The 21,903-nt window shown below is 40.0% G+C and overlaps 1 protein-coding gene across 1 annotated transcript in view; it reads right to left on the bottom strand.

The window, feature by feature from the left end:
• The window catches only part of LOC149278706 (mitochondrial S-adenosylmethionine carrier protein-like), a 40,941-nt gene that overhangs the window by 8,427 nt on the left and 10,611 nt on the right, over window positions 1-21,903 (bottom strand). The window contains exon 6 of the mRNA XM_089501865.1: window positions 279-323. Within this exon, the coding sequence (XP_089357991.1) occupies window positions 279-323 (45 nt within the window). The remainder of the gene's footprint in view (window positions 1-278; window positions 324-21,903) is intronic.

Raw genomic sequence — 21,903 nt, 5'->3', positions numbered from 1 at the left:
TAAGACTTTTTTCTTCTACAGAAAGCATCCTCATGAAAAATCTCTTCTATTGTCGTGAAGGGAGTGTTCAAGTAAAGATATTTTCAGAGAAAATGTAATAATTATATCTAGAAACCAAGTTTTTCCTAACGGAGACCCATGATAGTTTATTTTTGAGCGTCTTCTCTCTGATCTCTCTTTCACAAGCCATTTTCACCTCCTACTCTGACCCCCCCCCCCCCCCCCGCAACGCCCATCTCTTTCCCGGTATAAAACTTTAGCGAGCGATCTCCACTCACCTTTAAAAACTCCCACAGAGGAAACTGAACAAACGAAAATGGAATCTGAAACGAAAGATGGAAAATTTTTTTTTTAATTATAACAAATACTTGGCAAAATAGCCATTAAATCATATGAATTGCATTCAAGCTGTTACAACGATTCAGATAGAATGGGCAGCCAATCAGAAAGCAAGGTGCATACTGGAAAATATCATCATGGTTAATTAATGATGCCCAACCAGAGTTCTAGAATGTTTCCAAATAAAGTGAAATCAACCAATGAAGGTTAATTGTAAGTCACAATATTTACTCCTGAAATGATAATACTTTAAAAAAAAAAAATAAAAAAAAAAATATATATTAAAAAAAAAAACATATTCAAATAAATGTTTCTGTTAAAAAGTTACAATTTACACATAGAAATGTTCACACACTGATTTTTTTTTTTAAATTTTTTTTATCAGAAAGCAGAAAAATGCTAGCTGGAAAGGAATCAGTAGCCCACCTAATATTAGCTATTCAAAAAAATCTGACTTTTGAGTCTGCTGGATTTTCTTATTCGTCAAAGTAATTCAAGGGAAAATTCCAAATAACGAGACAATGAAATTGAGACCAGGTTTCCGCAGCAAATTCTTTTATTCTTTCGGAAACCCCGGTAACAACTTTCTTAATAAGGACCGTAATTTTAACGCCGTTTAGCCAAGCCAAGCACTTCTCTGCTGCAACCGAATTCAGAGTATAACCATCTAAGATCCGCTGGCACTAAAGGGTTAAAGTGTAGATTTCAGCCCTGAAAAGCTGTTAATTCGATGTGTCGTGAGTTATGATTCATAAAGGAGCGGACTTGTGGCGAGTCTCTCAGGCTGAGCTTGCTTGATGCCCCCAGCACATGAAAACTGTTATCTGTTCAGACAGGAACTGACAGCGAGAAGAAATCAATGGTCCTCGTTCCACGCTGAGCTGACACTCGGAAATCTTCCGGGAAGTTTGTCAATGCCCTGAATGATAAATGCCTCCTGATGCATCCCTGAAAGCAGCAGCAGAGGTTACAGCTGTCTCACGCGGGAAAGCCGGGAAAGCCATAAATTGCCAGAAAAAAAAAAACCCCCAGTGCTAGGGTACAGCGGGGCAATAAATTACAAGTGATTGTCATCTTTGTGGCAGGGACTGGAACGATGAAAAACGGTCGGGGGGAATTAAAAATCGAGGCCAAATGACATAGAAAACGCCTTTTTATTTCTAAAGCTGTGATATAAAAGGTATTTTTTTCTTAATCGGGATTCAAATAAACTCCATATATTTTTCTCTTCTGGATGTGGAATATTGACGCAGCGTACTATATGTAGCAATGCTCAAAGTCAGAATTCCCGCTAACTTTATGTACAGAGCCGTAACTTTAAAATCTAGACATTCTACATGAAAGCTCAGCCCTACATCAAGCTCTGTATTAAATTCTCGCTATAGCAAGAACATCACATCGACTGCCAGCACCAGATACAATTTATCAATTCCTACTTTGTAGGATACAATACATAATAAAAAGGAGTTTAGCCAGTCAATCTTTTTTCTCTTTCCTCCCAGGAGGTCAGAGTGTTTGCTGGGTATGAGGCTATCGCTGGGTTCTACTGCCCTAAAAGCCCCAATAATGTGTATAGAAACCGCAGGGAGCGGCTTTATAAATTAAACGGGGTAACTAAAATCTATTCTTCTAAATCCCTTACTTGTTACATAAGTAGCCACAAATTCACACGAAAAGACCCGGCCCTAGCCATGTTTCCAAGCTCACCTCCTAAAACAATTGTCCATCTTTTGCCATTTAGAATGTAGGGAGTTGTGCAACTCCAACCATATATATATGTGTGTGTGTCTGTGTAGTAATGGTCTGTGGGTATGTAGGAGTTAGAGAGACCACCAGAAAGCAAATGTCCACCAGGGAGGTAAAAGTACCATAAACCCTGAAGCTGAGGGTGACATTAGGGTAGTATGATCACCACAATTCATTCCAAAAACAGTAATTGCACCCACTATTGTCAATATTTTATGGGAATAATTTAAATTAAAATAATCATATTTTACAGGGCGTGCAGATGTAGTTAAGACTTTTTGATGCATATATTTCTAAATTCTGTAGGACACAAAAAGCTTCCAAAATTACGTTTCCTAAACCTTCTTAACTTGCCAGAACGTGCCAGAAAATCTTTTTCCGCAATGAGCGCAACCGACACGCAACATTGTGGCCCCCATCTCGGCGTTCTCCGCTTTATTTTGCAGATTAGAAAACCGAGCTTGTATGATAACAGACGAGATGCACAGCTCCGCATGAATGCCGATATTGTTTAAGAAGAAACAGATGTGTGTCAGATGGCAAAGTCATTAGACTGTCCCATCGTTAAAAGGAAACTGGATAACAATGAGACATCTGAAAAAACTGTAGTGATCAGGAAATATACAAGCCGCGGCTAATCTCACATTTATTGGTGGGTAATGCCTTTCAGACGCGCACATGCATTCAGTTGAGGGCCATGAAGCCCAAAACTTTGTTCACATGAAAAGGTTATAATAGCAAAGCACATAAAACATGCAACACAATTTGTCTGGGAAAAGTGTTTATATATTTTTTTCTTTTCTAAAAAAAAAAAAAAAAAAAGATAAAAAAAAGAAACAAAAGGGAAAAAAAGAGAAAAAAAGAAAACTACAATAAGGATCTCACTTTCTTCAGGAGTTGTGAAGACAGAAAATCTCTGTCTCGTAACGGCAAATATTTAAATCACAAGGGTAACTGAAATGCAGTAATGTCACAGATGTCGAGCCTCCTCTACTATGTAATAAAAATATATAAAAAATGATTGCCAGAAATTTGAGAGGACAGCTGTTTTGATTATTGTTTTTTCCTTGAAATGTGCAGAAATTGTCTATTTTTTTTTGTTCTCTATAAAAAACTGCTGAAATTATGTAAAAAAAAAGATTTGTAGATGTAATAATAAAAAATCTAGGTTCTATTTTATCGGAAGGAAAGGTCGCGACCATATACTCTTGAAATTAATTGTTAACTAAAAGAAACCAGACGAAAATGAAGTACTACAGAAAATGTGTGCGATGGAGAAGGTCTCCTAATTAAATTTCCTTTCTAAAATGTGACAAATAAAAAATGGTGTTAGTAAACAAAATTGTTTTTAAAGGAGGGGTAGTAAAAGTAAAAATCTAAATTATTAAGTAATGAAAAGAAAAGACTTAGGCTAGAAAGTGGCTGTTTTAGCTATATATTTAAATTAGATTCTCCAAAAAAAAAAATCCACATATATCATTTTCGCATTTTTGTTGTTTTGACTATTTTGTAAAATTCCAAAAGTGTTCCCTATCTAGATTTCTTATATGTTTAATTTTAATATATATATTTAAAATATATATTTTATTTTTAATATAGACTCCCATAAATAACGGTACACTGAATATCTTAGCAACAAGTGGCATTTTATTTTTTTTTTTTTAACATGATTGATTATCCACTGGAAAAAAAACTCGTACATGCGCAAAATTGGATTCCATGGAAATTGTACTTTTGGAATTTAAAAAAAGAGAAAAAAAAGGGAAATTCAGAGAGGAAAAAAAGCTATTTTCTTCAAACGTTAGCTTAACCTGCTGTTTGTCCAATCCAATTTAGGGTTAACCTCAACCCATTGCCTCTGCTTTACTGGTTACGTTACAAGCCCCAAAGCTGTGATCATCCTTGTTTGGAAGGTGTTTAGAGGTCTGCACTTTGTAAGTTACACATACCGGCACAAAGTAATATCCTTATGTTACGCTTGGCCGCTGTTCCGAAAAAAATAAGTATATTTATATGAAAAAGGGCTATTTAACATTTTTAGAGGAGCTGTTAATAGAGCTTTAATAACTTTTTGCTGGGAATAATTTTTCCAGTTTTGTAAAATAATTCGATGTTACGCAATTCAAAATTAGGTTTTGTGAAACCTCTGAGACTGGTGTGAAAATGGGATTTTATTTTTTTTTTGTACCTTGTATTTTTCTTGGTTATTTCACATCTGAATAATAGTGAATTATCACCTTCGATGTATATTAAAATCAGAAGCTTAGTTATTAAAATAATAGCTGGTGACAAAGACCGACAGGCATGATAAATGCCAACATCGATTAAAAACGGGTGAAAAGATACTATCTCCACCATTTTTCTAGAATTTGGAAAACAGACACAGCCTTGATTATTCAGTTTTAATAGACCTTAAAGGTGTTTTTTTCCACCCGCTGTACTAAAATTAAAATTTTTATTGCTAAATGTGCAAACCTCTTTTTAGGCTATGCAAAAGGTTTGCAGGGAATGTTTAATTGTCGCGCATTTACAGCCTGCCATAGAAATATAAAAAAAAAACGCTTAAAAATTTCTGTGTATTGTACGCAGGTAAACCTTCAGAAGAAAGAGTAAAACGACAGATCTGGTAAGGTTTATTTGATTAACATACCGGATGGTACAATTAATATTTTATCTAAGTGGAACTGCACCTTTAAAGCGTTAGAAACCGCAATATTGGATTTAAATATATGGGAGTTTTGCACCAATATTTTTTAACAAAACATTTGGAAGGTAGACAAGAAGGTCGGAACTCAGTGTACAATAAAAATAAATAAATAAAATGATGTTGGGATTCCACCTGTCACCGCCAGCGGAACCCCACATGTAGAATTTACACTAGCTGATGGCGTAGCGCCGAGAGGCATGTCATAATACTCTGTCTCTCACTCTCCGTGTGGAGTTAGATTGGCCTGGAGACGAAACGAGCTCCAGGAAAAAGGTATTCGGAGCGAATTAAGACATGCTTAAAATGCTGAGACCGTCCCGCTGGCAACAGTCCAGGGTTAATCAGCCTCCAATCTATTACAAAGGGACAATGTCAAGCCTCTAAACCCATTTTTTCCATCGTTCTGCTGGGTTTATTGCTAAACCCATAATGAGAGAAAAAACACTGGGAGTGTATATCGGAGGAGATTGATCTGTATACAGATCTTCAGTTCAGATCATTTGATGTTCGCAAATCAGTCACTTCCGTTTCGAGAAGACAAGTCCTTGGTATACCTGGGTGCTCTCAAGGATCCAAAGCTGATTACTGCACCTCCAGGTCATCGTGTTTAGTGTGCCATGCTTATAAAGATTAATATCGGAACAATGTCTTGAACCTGGAGCAATCATCAAATTTAGAACCAAGAGTGATCCTTTAAAAAAATATGTTTCATGTGCCATCGGTCCACCCTCCACACTAATCTTGGGACTGTGAATGAGGAGCTTTAGGGTAGATCAGTGTAACCTGGCTCAGGACTATATGGAGCCTGGTGGACCCTTGTCTTGTTTAATTACAAATCCACCCTTGTGAGCTCTCCTATTTTTCCAAAGTCATCAACCCTGGCGGTTCTGGTGCGGAGAAGACTTCATATTTTCCTGAGCACCAAGCTGGTGGGAGGCCGCCGATCCCCAAGCACCGGCTCCTATCGATTTCTAATTACACCCTGCAATAGTTTCACTTACTTAAATGCCCCCGGTGATATCATCATGTGTACCTGCACAGGTGGCAATTCTCTTAATCATGTAAAAATACCGTGAATCATAAAAGAAACCTTACACTATTGTCCTGCAGAAGACACGTCTAAGATGAATTTGTATTTCGGGTTAAAACAACATTCACAGCTTTTCCCCCCCGACATATCTGGCTTTTATGTACATTAAGTTGTTTGCACTCCGAGCCGCATTCCACCTCTAAATTATGCAGCATAAAGACAAGCAGACCTGTGTATGACTTCATCGTTAATCACTATTACCTTTATAAACCCATATTTACCGTCAAAAAAATACAGAGTGTCAGAAGGGCAAAATAAATCCACAGGTCTGAGAAGCATGCACAAAGTATGAAATCATTAACTTAAATTTATTTAATACAAGATTATGGGGTTTATTTGGCAGGCCTTAAAATCAGGGCCATGGTAAAAAAAAAAATGTAAAAAAACATTAATTTATTATAGTACAAAAGAGATACATTGTATTGAGACCTCTTTAAATTCTAGTTTATTCCCCATCATGCCCCGGAACTAGGAGCTTCTCTTAATTGGTTGTCTCCTTTGAGGGTTTTTTTCTTTTATTGATAGGGAGGAATTGCTGTTTAGCAAGTGGAAAAGTGTTTTTCCTGGATATTAAACAAAAATATTATAAATCCCCTAAAAAAAAATTGGTTTTTTTTAATATAACTTGTAATCATTTTTTTATGGTTGATTTTAGGTGATATGTTCACTTTTATATTTGTAAGTGATATTTTTTAGGTTTGTACTATGTACCACTGCTACTATCTCTACGATAGTATCGAGGACACCATATTGTCCACAAGAGACTTGGGTTTTGTTTTTTTCCGAAAAGCACTGGCTACTGATGACATCAAAGAGGGATATTTAGAAAATGCTCATGTTTGTATGCTACGAACCGCAAAATACAGTAATTAACATTCTTTTATTTTCCCGCTTTTACATCCTATTACAACCACATGTTGGCACCAAATCGTTTCATGGTTTGTTTCCGACAAATATCCATTAAATTGCGGGGAGAGACGAGAGGCCAAAGATTTTGAGAGTGGCAAGACACTCAACGAGGAGACGTCTGTAGTGACATTTCAGAACGCGTCGGCTAGAAAAATTATTGTTTGTGGTTTGAAGTTAAAGACAGACAAAGAAACGGAAGGAGGAACACAATCATTTTATAGTCCAGAACGGTCACATCGATTAAGGCTGGTTCATGAATTGGTGTAGATAACGAGGATGAGAATGATATCACTCACACATTATGAGAAGACTCACAGTTGGGAATGTCTGCCAATATCCCAAAGGTAGGACCGTTCCACCACAGCGCCCATAGAAAAACGTGCCAACATCGGACTTTATCTCATAGAAGTTTCCCCATTTATCTTTTCTTAGAATAGACGAGAACATAGAAGAATGTCTTCTGTGGTGATCAAGGCTATGAGTCCTATGTGGCTTTCCTTTCGGAAACATTGTGTTTGAGTCTTCATCGTGGTCTAAGACTCCAGCGATGACCCAAGCAAAGTCAGCGCCACTTGCTTACAATTACCATAGCCACTGGCAAATCAAGTCAAAGCCAATATTGGACATGTTTCTACGCTGATCATACCGGTGTTGGACACAAATGAGCAGAGTATCATTGGACGCTACTTGCTTTACGAATAACCTGTGACCCAGTGATCACGTATGTTGAGCATCTCAACGTTCCTAGATGTTCTTCAAACTTTTGGTGACCTCACTGTTGTGTGATGGACATTAGAGGGTAACAAAAACCGCTTTACACTTCTAAACATAAAAAGGTTTATATGTAGTTTTTTTAACGATATTCTTAGCAACAATAATAATAATGTTGGCGATAAATGCAGTTATGATTTATTCAATAATTCAAAGGACACATTTTGGCGCAACGCTCGCTTATAAACGTCCTGCCTTTTAAACCGTTTCAATTTCAAGTCCCACCAAGGTATTCCCAGATCTGAATTCAGGGTCTGAGGCTTCAACTTTCCAAGGAGTTAATGTAAATACAGACCGCGCCGTGCCGCTTTAATGGAAGATTTAATGTATGTATACAATGCACAGATCTATAGAGGAGATTTCTTTAAGTAACAATTATTTTATTTAACAGGAGACTACAGGAGTGAAAAGCATTCAGATGCTTAGTCTGGGCACTCGACGGGAGGCCCCCATCCTCTCATCCGACGCACTCAGCACCTTTCAGCAAAGAATCTGCTTATGTAACAGAGATTATACCAGGAAAACAGGAGATATTTTAAGAGAGAAAATGAGACGGAATACTCATTCTTAGATATTTAATTAAAAAAAAAATTCAAATACCCCCAAAGTGTCATTGTTTAGCTTGACAAGTCCCTCTTTAGCACCCAAATCTTTCCTCCCCTGATGCCCCTCTTTTCTCCCCCTGATGCCCCTCTTTCCTCCCCCTGATGCCCCTCTTGTCTCCCCCTGATGCCCCTCTTTTCTCCCCCTGATGCCCCTCTTTCCTCCCCCTGATGCCCCTCTTTCCTCCCTCTGATGCCCCTCTTTCCTCCCCCTGATGCCCGTCTTTTCCAGGAGCTCAGAATGTTTGCTGGGTATGAGGGTATCGCAGGGTTCTACAGCCCTAAAAGCCCCGATAATGTGTATAGAAACAGCAGGAAACGGCTTTATAAATTAAACGGGGTAAATAAAACCAATTGTTTTCTGTAAATACCAAACGTTGTTACATAAATAGTTATCAATTAGTCATGATGTCATCTAAAAGGTCTTGGCCAATCCCCATCCTCCGGCATCTCTGCGCTTCCACAACCCACGGAACAGGTTCCCCAAACGTATCCGTGCAATTCACTCATAATGTCACACCCATACTTTGTCAAGATGTTTCAGTTCTTAGATTATACTTCTTGTTAGCTTTATCTTTCTAACACAATTAATATATTCTAATATTTACACTTAATATTTATTGAGCTTAAAGGAACAGCATGCCTGGAACGGAAAACACGTTACACGCATGACACGGGATTCTGCCGTCAATTTCTCATAATTAAGTATATAATCACAACGGACACAGCTCACAGACGTGACGTGACCTCGGATGGTCAGGTGAATGACCAGGCGCAGGCCACCCATCGACTAAATAATTACACGTGTGTGCATATGGTAGCCATTTGGCTAGTATAATCTATAAGTGGTACATCTTCCTTTTTAAATGCACATTCTATTTGAACAGGTGCCTTTTTACGACAAGACTAAGTAGGCTGAATGGTTCTCCTTTCAACCCTAATTTGTTTTTGCGTTGTGAAGGCGATACGCTGTCCCTTTAAATAGCTGCTCCAAACAGTTCTTTCTAAAATCCAACTTGAAAAGCGAAATAGACCTAGCAGGGAATAATTTATAAATACACTGCGTCCGGTAGCAGAGAGGATATTTTTAGAACCCGGTGAAATAATAGACGTGGAGCCACCGGCCGAGATAACATCACATAGAAACAGCCAGATGTATACAACCTGGTGTTACGTACGCAGCCTGGCCGACGCGGGCTCCGTCTTCGTACTGTCTGCCTAAGATCAAATCCCACTATAAACCATCGCGAACGGGACAGACCAAGCCACACACATCTTAAACACTTTTCACCCACTGCTTGAAACATTATCGTCATCGGGATCCACTTACGTAAAGACAATGACATAAGATTGCAGTGCTGTTCCAACAAAGAACATGGAAAGGTGGCCCATGAAGAGGACCACCATGTAGAGGAAGGGATTTCCATGAATGGCATTTGGGCCACTATCTCCACAATGGGAACTGGAGTCTAATCACAACCCGTTACAAAAGAGGAACGTGGTCAAGAAGAAGAGAGAACGGTATAGATACATTTTATCCCAATTCCATATAATAAACCAACCAACAAACCCTTAGGTTGGGCTTGGAGAAAGTTCTAAACGAGGCCTGTCGAAGAAGCGGATAGCAGGGAAAATGTATCCCTTGGAAAGGTTTTTGTTTTCTCAACAACTTCATAGCCTCCAATATGACATCATAATCTGAAGCGGGGTTGATCTTTTTGGAATATGAAGCTTCCTGATCTATTGTCCACCAGTTGCAAAAGTTTTCTCAACTCTCAGGACGCTTTCATTTTTAGGCTTCTCTCTCCCCCGAAGAGGCTTCTTTTTTTGTAAATTATAACTTGTTTTCTTCATTTTTTTTTTTTAAGGGCAAATTTTATTATTATTATTTTTTATTTTTTTTGCTTTCCCCCCCTGACATGGAAACTACGTCTGCTGCCAAACCGAGCAGGTGTGAGATTAATCTGTTCCAAGGCTGAAAAGAATTCTCAGAACAATACGTCATCCTCACATGCATTTTATGCTTGTTTGCTTTCCTTAACCTCGGTTTGCGTTCGTTTCTACAACGGTTGTCACTTCCAACAATGGATTTTTAAAGAAAAAATAAAATAAATACAAAAACACCATCATTATTTATACAGTATTCCACGAGCATGAGTTTGCAAACTTTGAAACTTTTTATGCAACGTTGTTTTAACTTGTTGCAGCCGACGGAAAAACACGCTCGGCCGACGACCTTTCACTGCGTGGCTTTTTTTTTTTTATAGCTTTTCCTGATCTTTTTGTAAAAAAGCAGTAGAGCTTGAATGAAAATCAAACAATATTTTTTATCCTTTACTTTTTGTGCAAAAAAAATATATGAGACGTGCAAAAAAAAAAAAAAAAAGTATTGAGATGAAGAATGCAAGTATCTTCTCGCTACTGATTTCTTAAAGGGTAGGTGGGGCAGATAGCAAAAGGACAAATACATCAAAAAAGGAATTTTTCTTCTATTTAAACAGGGATAGCTACGTATATTTTAAAATATAGTAAAGAATAAAAAAAAATATATATATTTTTTTTTTGTGTGTATATCAACCGAGTGGCCCTTTAGACACAGGGAAGTCTCAAGATTCAACAGTGATTTGGTACATGAGATGTATAAAGGGCTAATTTTAATTATAGCAAGGTACCCCAAACAAAAAACATAGACCCTGCCGGCAGATCGGCCCCTATTCGGCCCCCATCTAGTCTGCCCGGTTCTCCTGCTGTAAAGACTCAAACCTTAATCAGTCGTTTAATACCCTCATTGTATTACCCTCTACCACCTCTGCAGGGAGGCTGTTCTTAAAAAGATAAGGCTTTCATAGACATTTCTAGATCACACACGTTGTGATATTCTCTCCTGTGTTGTAGTCACGTGATATCCATTGATATTTGTTGGATCCGCCTAGTGAGTAATGCAGGTGTGCGAGTCTCCGGAGCGATCTTTATCTCTCAAAGAATGATCCAGATAACCATCTTTCATTTTTTAGGTACATTCCTCCATGCATTTAAATAGATTTCGCATGATTACAGCTGGCAGATATGAACACGATGAACTCCAAATGCGGATGCAGGCAGCATAGGGTTTTTTAATCTACTTATTTATTTCTCCTAAAAAAATATTTTATCAATCATAAAAAAAACACTAAGAGTGATGCACATAACGGTACAGAAAGAAGAAGGGATCTGATCCTGGGAGCTTACAATCTATTACAGACTGGTTGTTCTGCCATGTGCTAACAATACAATATATAATGATATATATATATATATATATATAATCCATAATGGTGCAAACTGGTAAAACTGGTGCAATCACTACACAGAATGTTCAACCTAAAGAACTTTCCACTTCAACTGCGTTTCTCTGAAATTGCGCTTCGCTGCGCGAGATCGCTTTCCTTCTTTTAAAGGAAGATTTCGAAAAGAGCGCGAGGCTGGACCCTCCACAAGGTGTGCGGAACACCCAAAGAAAGAGATATGGAAAGAGACAGAAGACACACCTGCAAACAGATGTAAGAACCCTGATTTAGCACGTTACAAATATGTGTATGAAACTCACACTCTCTATCAAACTCTCATACACATCTACACTCTCTATCAAACTCTCATACACGTCTACACTCTCTATCAAACTCTCATACACGTCTACACTCTCTATCAAACTCTCATACACGTCTACACTCTCTATCAAACTCTCATACACGTCTACACTCTCTATCAAACTCTCATACACATCTACACTCTCTATCAAACTCTCATACACGTCTACACTCTCTATCAAACTCTCATACACGTCTACACTCTCTATCAAACTCTCATACACGTCTACACTCTCTATCAAACTCTCATACACGTCTACACTCTCTATCAAACTCTCATACACGTCTACACTCTCTATCAAACTCTCATACACGTCTACACTCTCTATCAAACTCTCATACACGTCTACACTCTCTATCAAACTCTCATACACGTCTACACTCTCTATCAAACTCTCATACACGTCTACACTCTCTATCAAACTCTCATACACGTCTACACTCTCTATCAAACTCTCATACACGTCTACACTCTCTATCAAACTCTCATACACATCTACACTCTCTATCAAACTCTCATACACGTCTACACTCTCTATCAAACTCTCATACACGTCTACACTCTCTATCAAACTCTCATACACGTCTACACTCTCTATCAAACTCTCATACACGTCTACACTCTCTATCAAACTCTCATACAAGTCTACACTCTCTATCAAACTCTCATACACGTCTACACTCTCTATCAAACTCTCATACACGTCTCCACTCTCTATCAAACTCTCATACACGTCTACACTCTCTTTCACACTCTCATACACATCTACACTCTCTCACACTCTCATACACATCTACACTCTCACACTCTCATACACGTCTACACTCTCCATGTCCCTGTCTTTTTTTTTTGTTGGCTCCGCTTCTTCTCTCGCCTCTTCTTTCTTTTTTCTTCTTTGATCTTTTTTTCCCCGCTGTCTGCTCCATTCTCCAGCCTTACGCAGAGCACTTACGCAAAAAGGGGGGGGGCTCCGCACATTCCCTCTCCTCCCATAGGAGAAATGTAGGAGAGGAGGTCCCGGTGGTGCGTGCCGTGCCTTTTTTGCGGAAGCTCTCTGGGAGAAGCCTGGAAAACAGAGCGGACAGCCGGGAGAAGAGGACAAAGAAAGAAGACAGAAGTAAGAGAAGAGGCAAGAGAAGGAGCAGAGCTGCGGAAAAAGAGGACGGGACACGGAAGAGGTCGGCGGGATCTGGATGCAGAAGTCTACCAGTAACGTCAGCAACACGTACTGTATACTAACACATGTCTCCGACTTCCGCATAGAGTTGGGGGAACGCGCCGCTTTTGTAAGTCGGGGACTTTCTGCTCCAGGCCGAGCTTCTTTTCACAATCGTCAGGCAGGTAAAAACTAAACAAAGCAAGAACTCTTTCCCTTTCTGTCTCTTTTTCACTTTATAGAAAAAAAAAAAACTCTCTCTCCTAGAAATCTATTACTTCCAGGAAAAGAAAAATTCTTTGAATGTCAGGGGAAAAAAAAAGGACCTGCACGTGTTTGATCTACTTGGTGCAATCTATTTGATATTTTCACATCAAAACAAAGTCTTTAAAGTGTCCTGATCAGAGGGCGATGAATGCCAAAATCTGATTTCATTCGTGTCCACGTGTGCCTTTGAACTTTCAATTTGCGGATTCGGACGGTGTATTGAACTAATTATCATGCGTCACACTCGCCAATTTTCACGGCCGGAATCCCTCGCGCTACAAAGCAGGCTGTTTATAATAAAAGGAGCGTAGAGCGATGTAAAAGTTCAGACTGTGAACAAAGTCTGTAAAACACGTCTACACGATCACAAAAGCCAAAATCCATTAGGTTATAATAAAAAAAAAAAAGGACTTTGACATCTTATCCACGTGTTAGTATATGAAAGCAAAAAGCTTTATAGAGGTCGGGGAGCAGAGTGAAATAAAAATACAATCGGAACGCCCCACTTTAGATTGATGTTGAGGGAACCGTTGCTACGAGTGGAACCGGACCGCGTTGAGCAGTCTCCTGCGACCAATCTATTTTTTTCTGCATTTAATTGCTGGATTTTATAGGATTTAGTAAAGATAAAACCCAATTTTCTAAAGGAGTCATTTTTATCGTACAGTCAATTTGAACTGAGAAAGTAGATGTCTTATGCTGATTGATAGACATCTACATAGGTCTTAATCTCTATAGGACACCCAGCGGCATAATTGCCTTTGCCGCTGTTTTGGGTCTAACCAAGTGCAGTGGAGCTGGCCGCCTCCTCCGACAACGCTGTCCATTGTGCTGGGGGTCGGGCGTCCCGGCGCTCCACCTTTAAATGAAGTATGGAGCGGAAGGAAACTATGGACTGTCCGCCTTAGTGTTAATGGGTCCGGTTGGGTCTTACTTTTAATCAGCCCATTGAGTAGTGGCATTACAGGGGGACTGCCACCCCAACCCCTGCCCCGGAGTCAGTCTAAGCCAGAATAGGCCACTGCCGACACCGCACAATGTCCTTGGTGGAGGACGCTACATACCGGCGGCCAGTACAGCGCACCTGGGTCAGAGAAGCCGGCAATAGTTATATTTCATGTAAGTCATTTTATCCAAGAGACTTAAGCATGAGAGTACTCTCTGGACAAAGAACCCTTGGGGGACCATGGAGTGAAGAGGACTCCCAACTAGACCCCCGTCTCAGGAGAAACGCTTGTGGTTTGGTCCGTTCATAATTTATAGTCAACCTTTTATACCTGCTTGCGACTCGTCTACAGCTAACTATTTAGGTAATAATGCCCGTATCTCTATTACAGTACACTCAGGCTTCTTTGGCTGCGTTCATTTCATGGAACGTTCAGCAAACCTTTCAGCAAAATTCAACCTTGTGTAAAAAGTAAACACTTTTCAACCCATTTAACCTTACGGCTTTAGAACTCCATGCGCTGTGAAACAGGAAGTTCTTGTTCATCATTACTCAACGTTCGCAATGGAAGTTGATTAATAAGCCAATTTGAGACGTTATTTGAGTCATGGGTCGAGCTGAATGAGTAGGGGTGGTAGCAAGTTTTCACTTGCCGATCAGGGTTTTTGGCATGTTGCAGTAGGACCTCTATCAACTCCGCTGCCCTAACGCTTCAACAACAAAACACAAAAAGAAAAAATGTCTGATAAAGTAGAATTTGGAAATTCGAGAAAATTTTAAAAAATGTAAAAAAAAAAAAAATGCCAATTTGCTTGGAACCACAGAAATGTTAAGCAAAGTTAAGCTCAAGCGCACACACTACTACCAAAGATATAATGTTCCATGCCCCCATTATAAGTGATAAGGAAGTCCTATTCATGATGTCACAGAATGTCAAGAAGGATGGAAGGGTTTGGGACATTGAATGGTACTAGAAATTATGTTTCTAATGCGTTTACTTTAAAAATGCTAAATTTAACAAAATAGGAGTTCTTGAAACCGCCGGCGGCATATCCCTTATTAATCTCTCATTTTAAGTAAGTGTGCCATCTACACGATAACAAGGAAAAAAGCACGAGACCGCTTTTTTCAAGGAGACCGCTGAAAAGCCATTAGTTTGTAAAAATATTAATCTATCTGCATACGCTTCTTGAGGAAGCACCAGTGTGTCGTCTGAGTATTCTAATTGTATAGAACCTTTAAAGAACGCTCGAAAGGAAAGAATGGCTAGAATCGGTAGACAAACACTGCCCCCTGCTGGACAGTCCTTGTAGGATAACCAGGAGATTGATGATTTCTTGAGACAGAACAGATGGAATAACTTGTGAGATATGGATATTAATTCTACCCAGTTTGGGAACAAAATATTTCAGTTTCTCCCAAGCTGGTTAACTGTGGAATTTGCAACAGAGTTTAAGTTAGGCTTGCTGGGCTTTCCGGTTCAAGTGTAATGCCGGGTACACAAACAGCCTCGGACCGGCCATTCAGCAAACACGGCAAATGTCGAAGAGACGCTGCACGACAGTGTCCCACGCTCACCAAACCTACCACTGGGTATTCCCAGATGCATTTATATGGGAACATAAACGTAGCACGCGGCCTTGCGTTTTCAGGTGTTGGACGCTCTTACAATAATGTTCAAAAGTTTGGGGTCACTTGGCTGTTTTCATGGAAAGCAAGGAGATTTCTCGCTGCAACATAATTGCAAAAGGGTTTTCTAACCATGAATTATCCTTTTAAACTTAAACTTGGATGAGCGGACACAACGTGCCATTGGAACACAGGAGTGATGGGAGGCACACAGGAGTGATGGGAGGCACACAGGAGTGATGGGAGGCACACAGGAGTGATGGGAGGCACACAGGAGTGATGGGATTAATAAAGGGTTTCTGTACGCCTTTGAAGAGATTCCATTAAAAATCAGCCATTTCCGGCTACAATAGTCATTTACAACATTAACCCCGCCTGCGCTGGATTTCCGATCCATTTCATGTTATTTTAATGGACAGAAGTGACCCCAAACCTTTGAGTAGCGCGTACCATCGGGCGACCGCCGGCTTTAAGCCGCCTCTTCATCGCCACAAACACAATCCCCACTTCCTGAATTACGATGGCAGAAGATCTAACCTAGCTGGTCCCATCAAAAGCCTACAATGTAACACAATGTGAATTTCCAATCGTAATGGCTTTACTTTGTATACTGGAGGTGATATCAATACTTTCAAGGGCTGTTCTTCCGAGCTGGAGTTTTGCAAGCGCTACAGAATGAGGCAACATTGCATGAAAGTTGCACATGTTTATAAAACGAACTTTCAACTACATTCCTGCCAGAGTTTGATATTTTCTGTGCAAACATTTGTAACCTTTGTCGGGATTCGGAAAAGGAATCTGTCACCATTGCAGAAAAACAACGGCACGTTAGAAACCGGTGCAGCTGGAGGGGAAAAGAAATCCCCCCAGTGAGAGATTGAGTTTACGTTTCCGGGGTAAGGAGACTTTCCACGCTGCCGAAATATTATTTACCCCGAGGTCCAAGTTCCCCGTTCACCGAACGCTAAGGAAAAACATATCGCACTTTGGGCCAAATACATGAATTAATATCCACGGAAACTAATAGGACATTTTGATTGATCCATGAGGCTTACGCAGCCGGTGCGGAGTACTTTTCAGACCAAGACTGCAAATCACTTGCGTAAATCTGTAGTTCCCACGCGTATCTTGAAAACTTTTTTCGCTAAGAAAAACACAACTTTCGATCAACAAGAAACCAGAAAAGTATTTTGTTAAAGGAGTCTGCGCACGGTCAGAAAAGGCATAGAGAGCAGTAACTTAGAATCTGACGACAGATCGGCCCCGATCGGCCCATCTAGTCTCAGTGTTATCTTAATCTCAGTCACTGGTCTCGTCTTAGATTCAGGAGCCCTATGCCGATCCCATGCATGTTTAAATCCCCTCACTGTATTACCCTCTACCACCTCTGCTGGGAGGCTGTTCCACTTATCTACCACCCTTTTAGTAAAGTAAAACTTTCTTCCATTCAATCTAACCAGCACATTTTAGATTACAGACTTATTCCATAATGCCTTTGGCTTTTATTGCATACAAAAAATTCAGCCATTGGTAACAATGTTTAAAATATGCTGCTTTTGTGGGGGGGTTTTTTTTTGGGGGGGGGGTACTTCCCTAGTGTATAAATATATATATAAAAAATGGCAACAACATGATTAAGACAAACCTCCTGTTACCCGTATCATCTCCCTTTAGGTACAGTAAGATATATTTGTAAGGTGTGCGCTGGGGCTGTGTCTTGCTAACAATGAGCCTCTTGTATCGATGACCTCATCTGTCCTCTCGGCTTTGCCAAGAATCTAAACACCTGAGTCACGGAACAAAATCGAGAAGTGGATTGTTATTAAACGGATTACGTGCAAAGATTTTGGAGCTGACAACCAGCCTATCAGAAAGAGATAACGCAGGACTTGGCCGTCACGTTAAGTGGGCTGACATTTTAAAATATGTCACCGTACGAACACCTTAATTTATATAACCTGCCAACGGCAGCTGTTTAATGCAACGCGGGGATACGCGGACCTCAAACAACAGAAAGGCGCTCCATGACAAAGGACGGCTTCCATCAGCGAATGCAAATAGTTTTCCGAAATAAATCCGCTTGCGATATTTAGTCCTTAAAATACCCGACGTTGTTTGTGAAAACAAATAAATAGGGAAAGCGCGTATGTACACGAGATTAAATATTTTCTATAAACAGAAGTTATTGGGTTTTTTTGTATTTACAAAGCAAAAGATCCGATAGGGATGGACTTTTTCTAACAAGACCCTGCTATCCGTTACTAGGAATGTTGGTGGCCCCCGTCACAGCTTCTGTCACTAATCAACCTATTCTACTAGATCAGGGTCAGTGCTATAAATTAACAGAAAACAAGAATTATAAACAATATTACATCAGAAATTTGCTTTTTAAAATGCATTGAGTAGTGTCTTACAATGTTTCAATGTTCCAGACCGCTTTTGCTAATCTATCTACATCTCACTATTGCAACCCTGTGCCCCCCACCCTGACCTTTGGCTAGTTTCATTGTTCTAAACCTGTGCCAATTATACTGACCTCTGTCCAGTCTCCTCTAAACTCTGTACGTCTCGTTGACTCCTCGCCTGGTCATCTCTACTGCCTACCTTGACCCACGGCTATCCTGGCCTTAAAGCCACTTGGTTCAATACAGAATTGACCAAATAAAACATAGAAACATAGAAAGTGAAGTCAGATAAGAACCAGTAGGCCCATCCAGTCTGCCCAACCTCTGAGTACTTTCCTTTAGTACTTGCCCTTATCCTTCATGAAGGTTCTAAACTTGGACTCTGAGGTCAACTTCCATGTTCTCTCAGCTCATGACCTACGGTTTTCATGAGCCTTCCACCAGTTCATGATAGATGTAGTTAATCGAGGTAAGGAGAGCCTCAAGATGACTAAGCCCCTTTCTAAAGGAACAGATCAGAAGGAATGTGCGGCCGTTTATTTGAACCAAAGATGGCTTCTCGTTTTATTTCTAACAAACGATCTGAGGATAATCCTCGAGGACCTTATTTTCATCAAGTCAGATGAAGGCAAATTCTTTCCACTCGGGACGTTGGTAGCGTCAGTAAAAACAACATATCGGTGGACTTTGCACTGCTGTCCATATTATGTTTGGAGATACATTGTTTCATCTCGTGGAAGGGGAAAAAAAAAAAGTCCAGAATCTACTGGGAACATTAAAAAAATGTCCTTTACCAGTTGGTGATATCTGACCCAGCCTTAGGCAGTTAATCCATTTTACGAAATAAGCCGCATGAGCGAAAAACAATGTTTTATTGAAAGAAAACAGACAGGTGGCTTTTTGAGGTCTAAGCTAATAAAATCTCTCTTTTTTTAATTCACTTCTTTGTACTGTGGGAAAGATTATCCGTCCTCCTTTTACATAAAGGTATATATCGGAATCGCTTATTATTCGAAGAGTTAAAGAAATACTCTGATTAGACAAGGAGCTTGATTTCGCCCCGTGTAAAATTTCCCATTAATAATAGTGTCTATTTAAGACATCTGCTTAAAGCTAACAACATTCGTTTAATGGAAAAATTCCAAACATAACTTATACTTCCCATGGAGCCGGAACAATGGAATTCTGACAGATGGGGGTTTTTTTGATCAGAAACGCTCGTATCCAAAACCAGAAACTGCTTATCATAAATCTGTTGCCAATATGTTCCTTTACGGCTCCGGCTACCTTACGTTGGTTTGTTTTTATGAGCCAAAAGTTTAAATCTGGTTAATAAGATGTTTTATATCAGTATTACCGTTATGACCGCCCCCCCCCCCCCCGGTCCCCGCACGCTCCGGTCCCACTCGCGGTGGGTACCCTGGTCTCTATGTTCCTTGCAGGGTTGTTACTACCATGCCCCGCCATGCCATTACACAGCAGGGAGTCCTCTTCTCCTCTGGCTGTCGTGGGTGGCCACCGGCAGCTTGTGCCTGCTACTCGGCGAAGATTTAAAGGAGAAGATACGTTTTAATTTCTGGGTGTGCATTTTTTACCTAAGCCCTATGCATTGAAGCACTTGCCCATGCAAGAGCGATCTTTAGTCCCTGGGTCCGATTCCTTGCTATTGCCTTGTGCCGAGTCCTACATCGGTTTCCGGTTCCTTGCCTCGACCATGAGTGATCTTATGCTATTGTTTCCATTGGATCATGAACTGTGTAGCAGACGTCTGCTTGACCTTGACTTCGTTCCTGCCTTACCCACATTGTCTTGAGTCCTGCTCCGGTATATACACAACCTTGGTTTGCCTGGACTACGTTTTTTGTCCACGTTCTTCTGCGCTACGTTCTTGTGTCGTGTTTTGCCCGTCAGGCGATACCAGCTCAAAATTGGGGATCCTTATCCTGACCTATTATATATCTCATTCCAAAATAAATATAGATAAAATGTTATAAATACCTAACTTTTAGAATGTTTTTTTTTTTTAAGGATCATCGTGTCCTTAAGGACATCCTCACCAAAAATGATGAGAACGTCAATCAATCTGGTTTCCATAATGTATAGATCAAATGTTTTATAACGTGTACGAGACATGGACTTTATCTCGTGTACCGTATGCTTTCTGGATACAATGCGTTAAAAGTTAACCCTTTTGCATAATGTCTTACTATGTTCTGCACAAATAAAACTACTTAAGAAAAATGGAAAACATAAGTTCAAAAAACAGGCAAATTTCTATTTTATTTCAAACTAAAACGAATCCTCATCCCCGGATACATAATTGCTCTTTTCTCCATCGAAGTCTCCTCTAAAATAAACAATATTTCATCTGAAATCAGTTTTGAAGGTTCTATTATGAATCCACATAATGGAAAAGACCCCAATTAAATTTCCAACAAAGTTCTGCCATTTTCAGGAAACAAATGTATCACCGGAAGGTCACAAACTGTGCTTTGATAGCGGCGCGGGAATTAATTACCGGGCTGACATATGTCAAAACGAATTTTAAAGGAGAATAGCATTGTCTTGTAGCGGTGTGTTTTACCTATTTGTCGCTATGCAAAATCCGGTTTTGACGGCATCAAAATTTATTCATTTATTCAAAAGCCCTCGAAGGAATCACAAAGGCTCGTTGGCTTTTCTTTTTTTTTTTTTTTTTCGCTGCATGCATTTTGATGAAATCTGAACACTGACATTTGTTTAGTGAGGCATAAAATAAGTACAGAATAAAGCAATGGCGCGGCTAATTCCAGAGCTTCATACGATGCCTCCGTCCTAAAGATTCCAGAACGTATTCTAGCGGAGGGAGCTTTGAACAGCCGGGATTAGCTTGAACAAGCCACAGGATTGTCCAGATCGAAGGCGGCGAGAAATAAAAGTACATGGCGTCTATACACAATACTGTTCAAAAGTTTGGGGTCGCTCAGCTGTTTTGGGGAAAACCAGGGCATTTCTGGTTGCAACATAATTGCAAAAGGGTTTTCTAGTAATCAATTAGCCTTTTAAACTTAAACTTGGATCAGCAAACACAACGTGCCATTGGAACACAGGAGTGATGGGAGTGATAAAGGGCCATTGGAACACTGGAGTGATGGGAGTGATAAAGGGCCACTGAAACACAGGAGTGATGGGAGTAATAAAGGGCCATTGGAACACAGGAGTGATGGGAGTGATAAAGGGCCATTGGAACACAGGAGTGATGGGAGTGATAAAGGGCCATTGGAACACAGGAGTGATGGGAGTGATAAAGGGCCATTGGAACACAGGAGTGATGGGAGTGATAAAGGGCCATTGGAACACAGGAGTGATGGGAGTGATAAAGGGCCTCTGTACGCCTATGAAGAGATTCCATTAAAAGTCAGGCTACAATAGTTGTTTACAACATTAACCCCGTCTGCGCTGGATTTCTGATCCATTTCCTATTATTTTAATGGACAGAAATTTGCTAAGGAAATATCTTAGTGACCCCAAAGTTTTGACCGGAGTGTAGTATTTAAAGACCAATAGTCTATGTGCTACAGTATTCAGCAGGTATCCTTGTGTGGCTAGAAGGTATATAGTATAAAGCTATTTGAGCCATTGGTTCTAAGAATTGTCACATTCAGTGGCAATTATTTGATGGGACCCCCACAGCGGTGCAGATAAGGGCAAATAGCCTTGCTCTAGAAGA

This window comes from Sceloporus occidentalis, unplaced genomic scaffold (genome assembly GCF_023333645.1).
Source record: "Sceloporus occidentalis isolate IW3139 unplaced genomic scaffold, rSceOcc1.0.p SCAF_183, whole genome shotgun sequence".
Lineage (NCBI taxonomy): Eukaryota > Metazoa > Chordata > Lepidosauria > Squamata > Phrynosomatidae > Sceloporus > Sceloporus occidentalis.
This window is presented reverse-complemented; position numbering and strand designations above follow the sequence as displayed.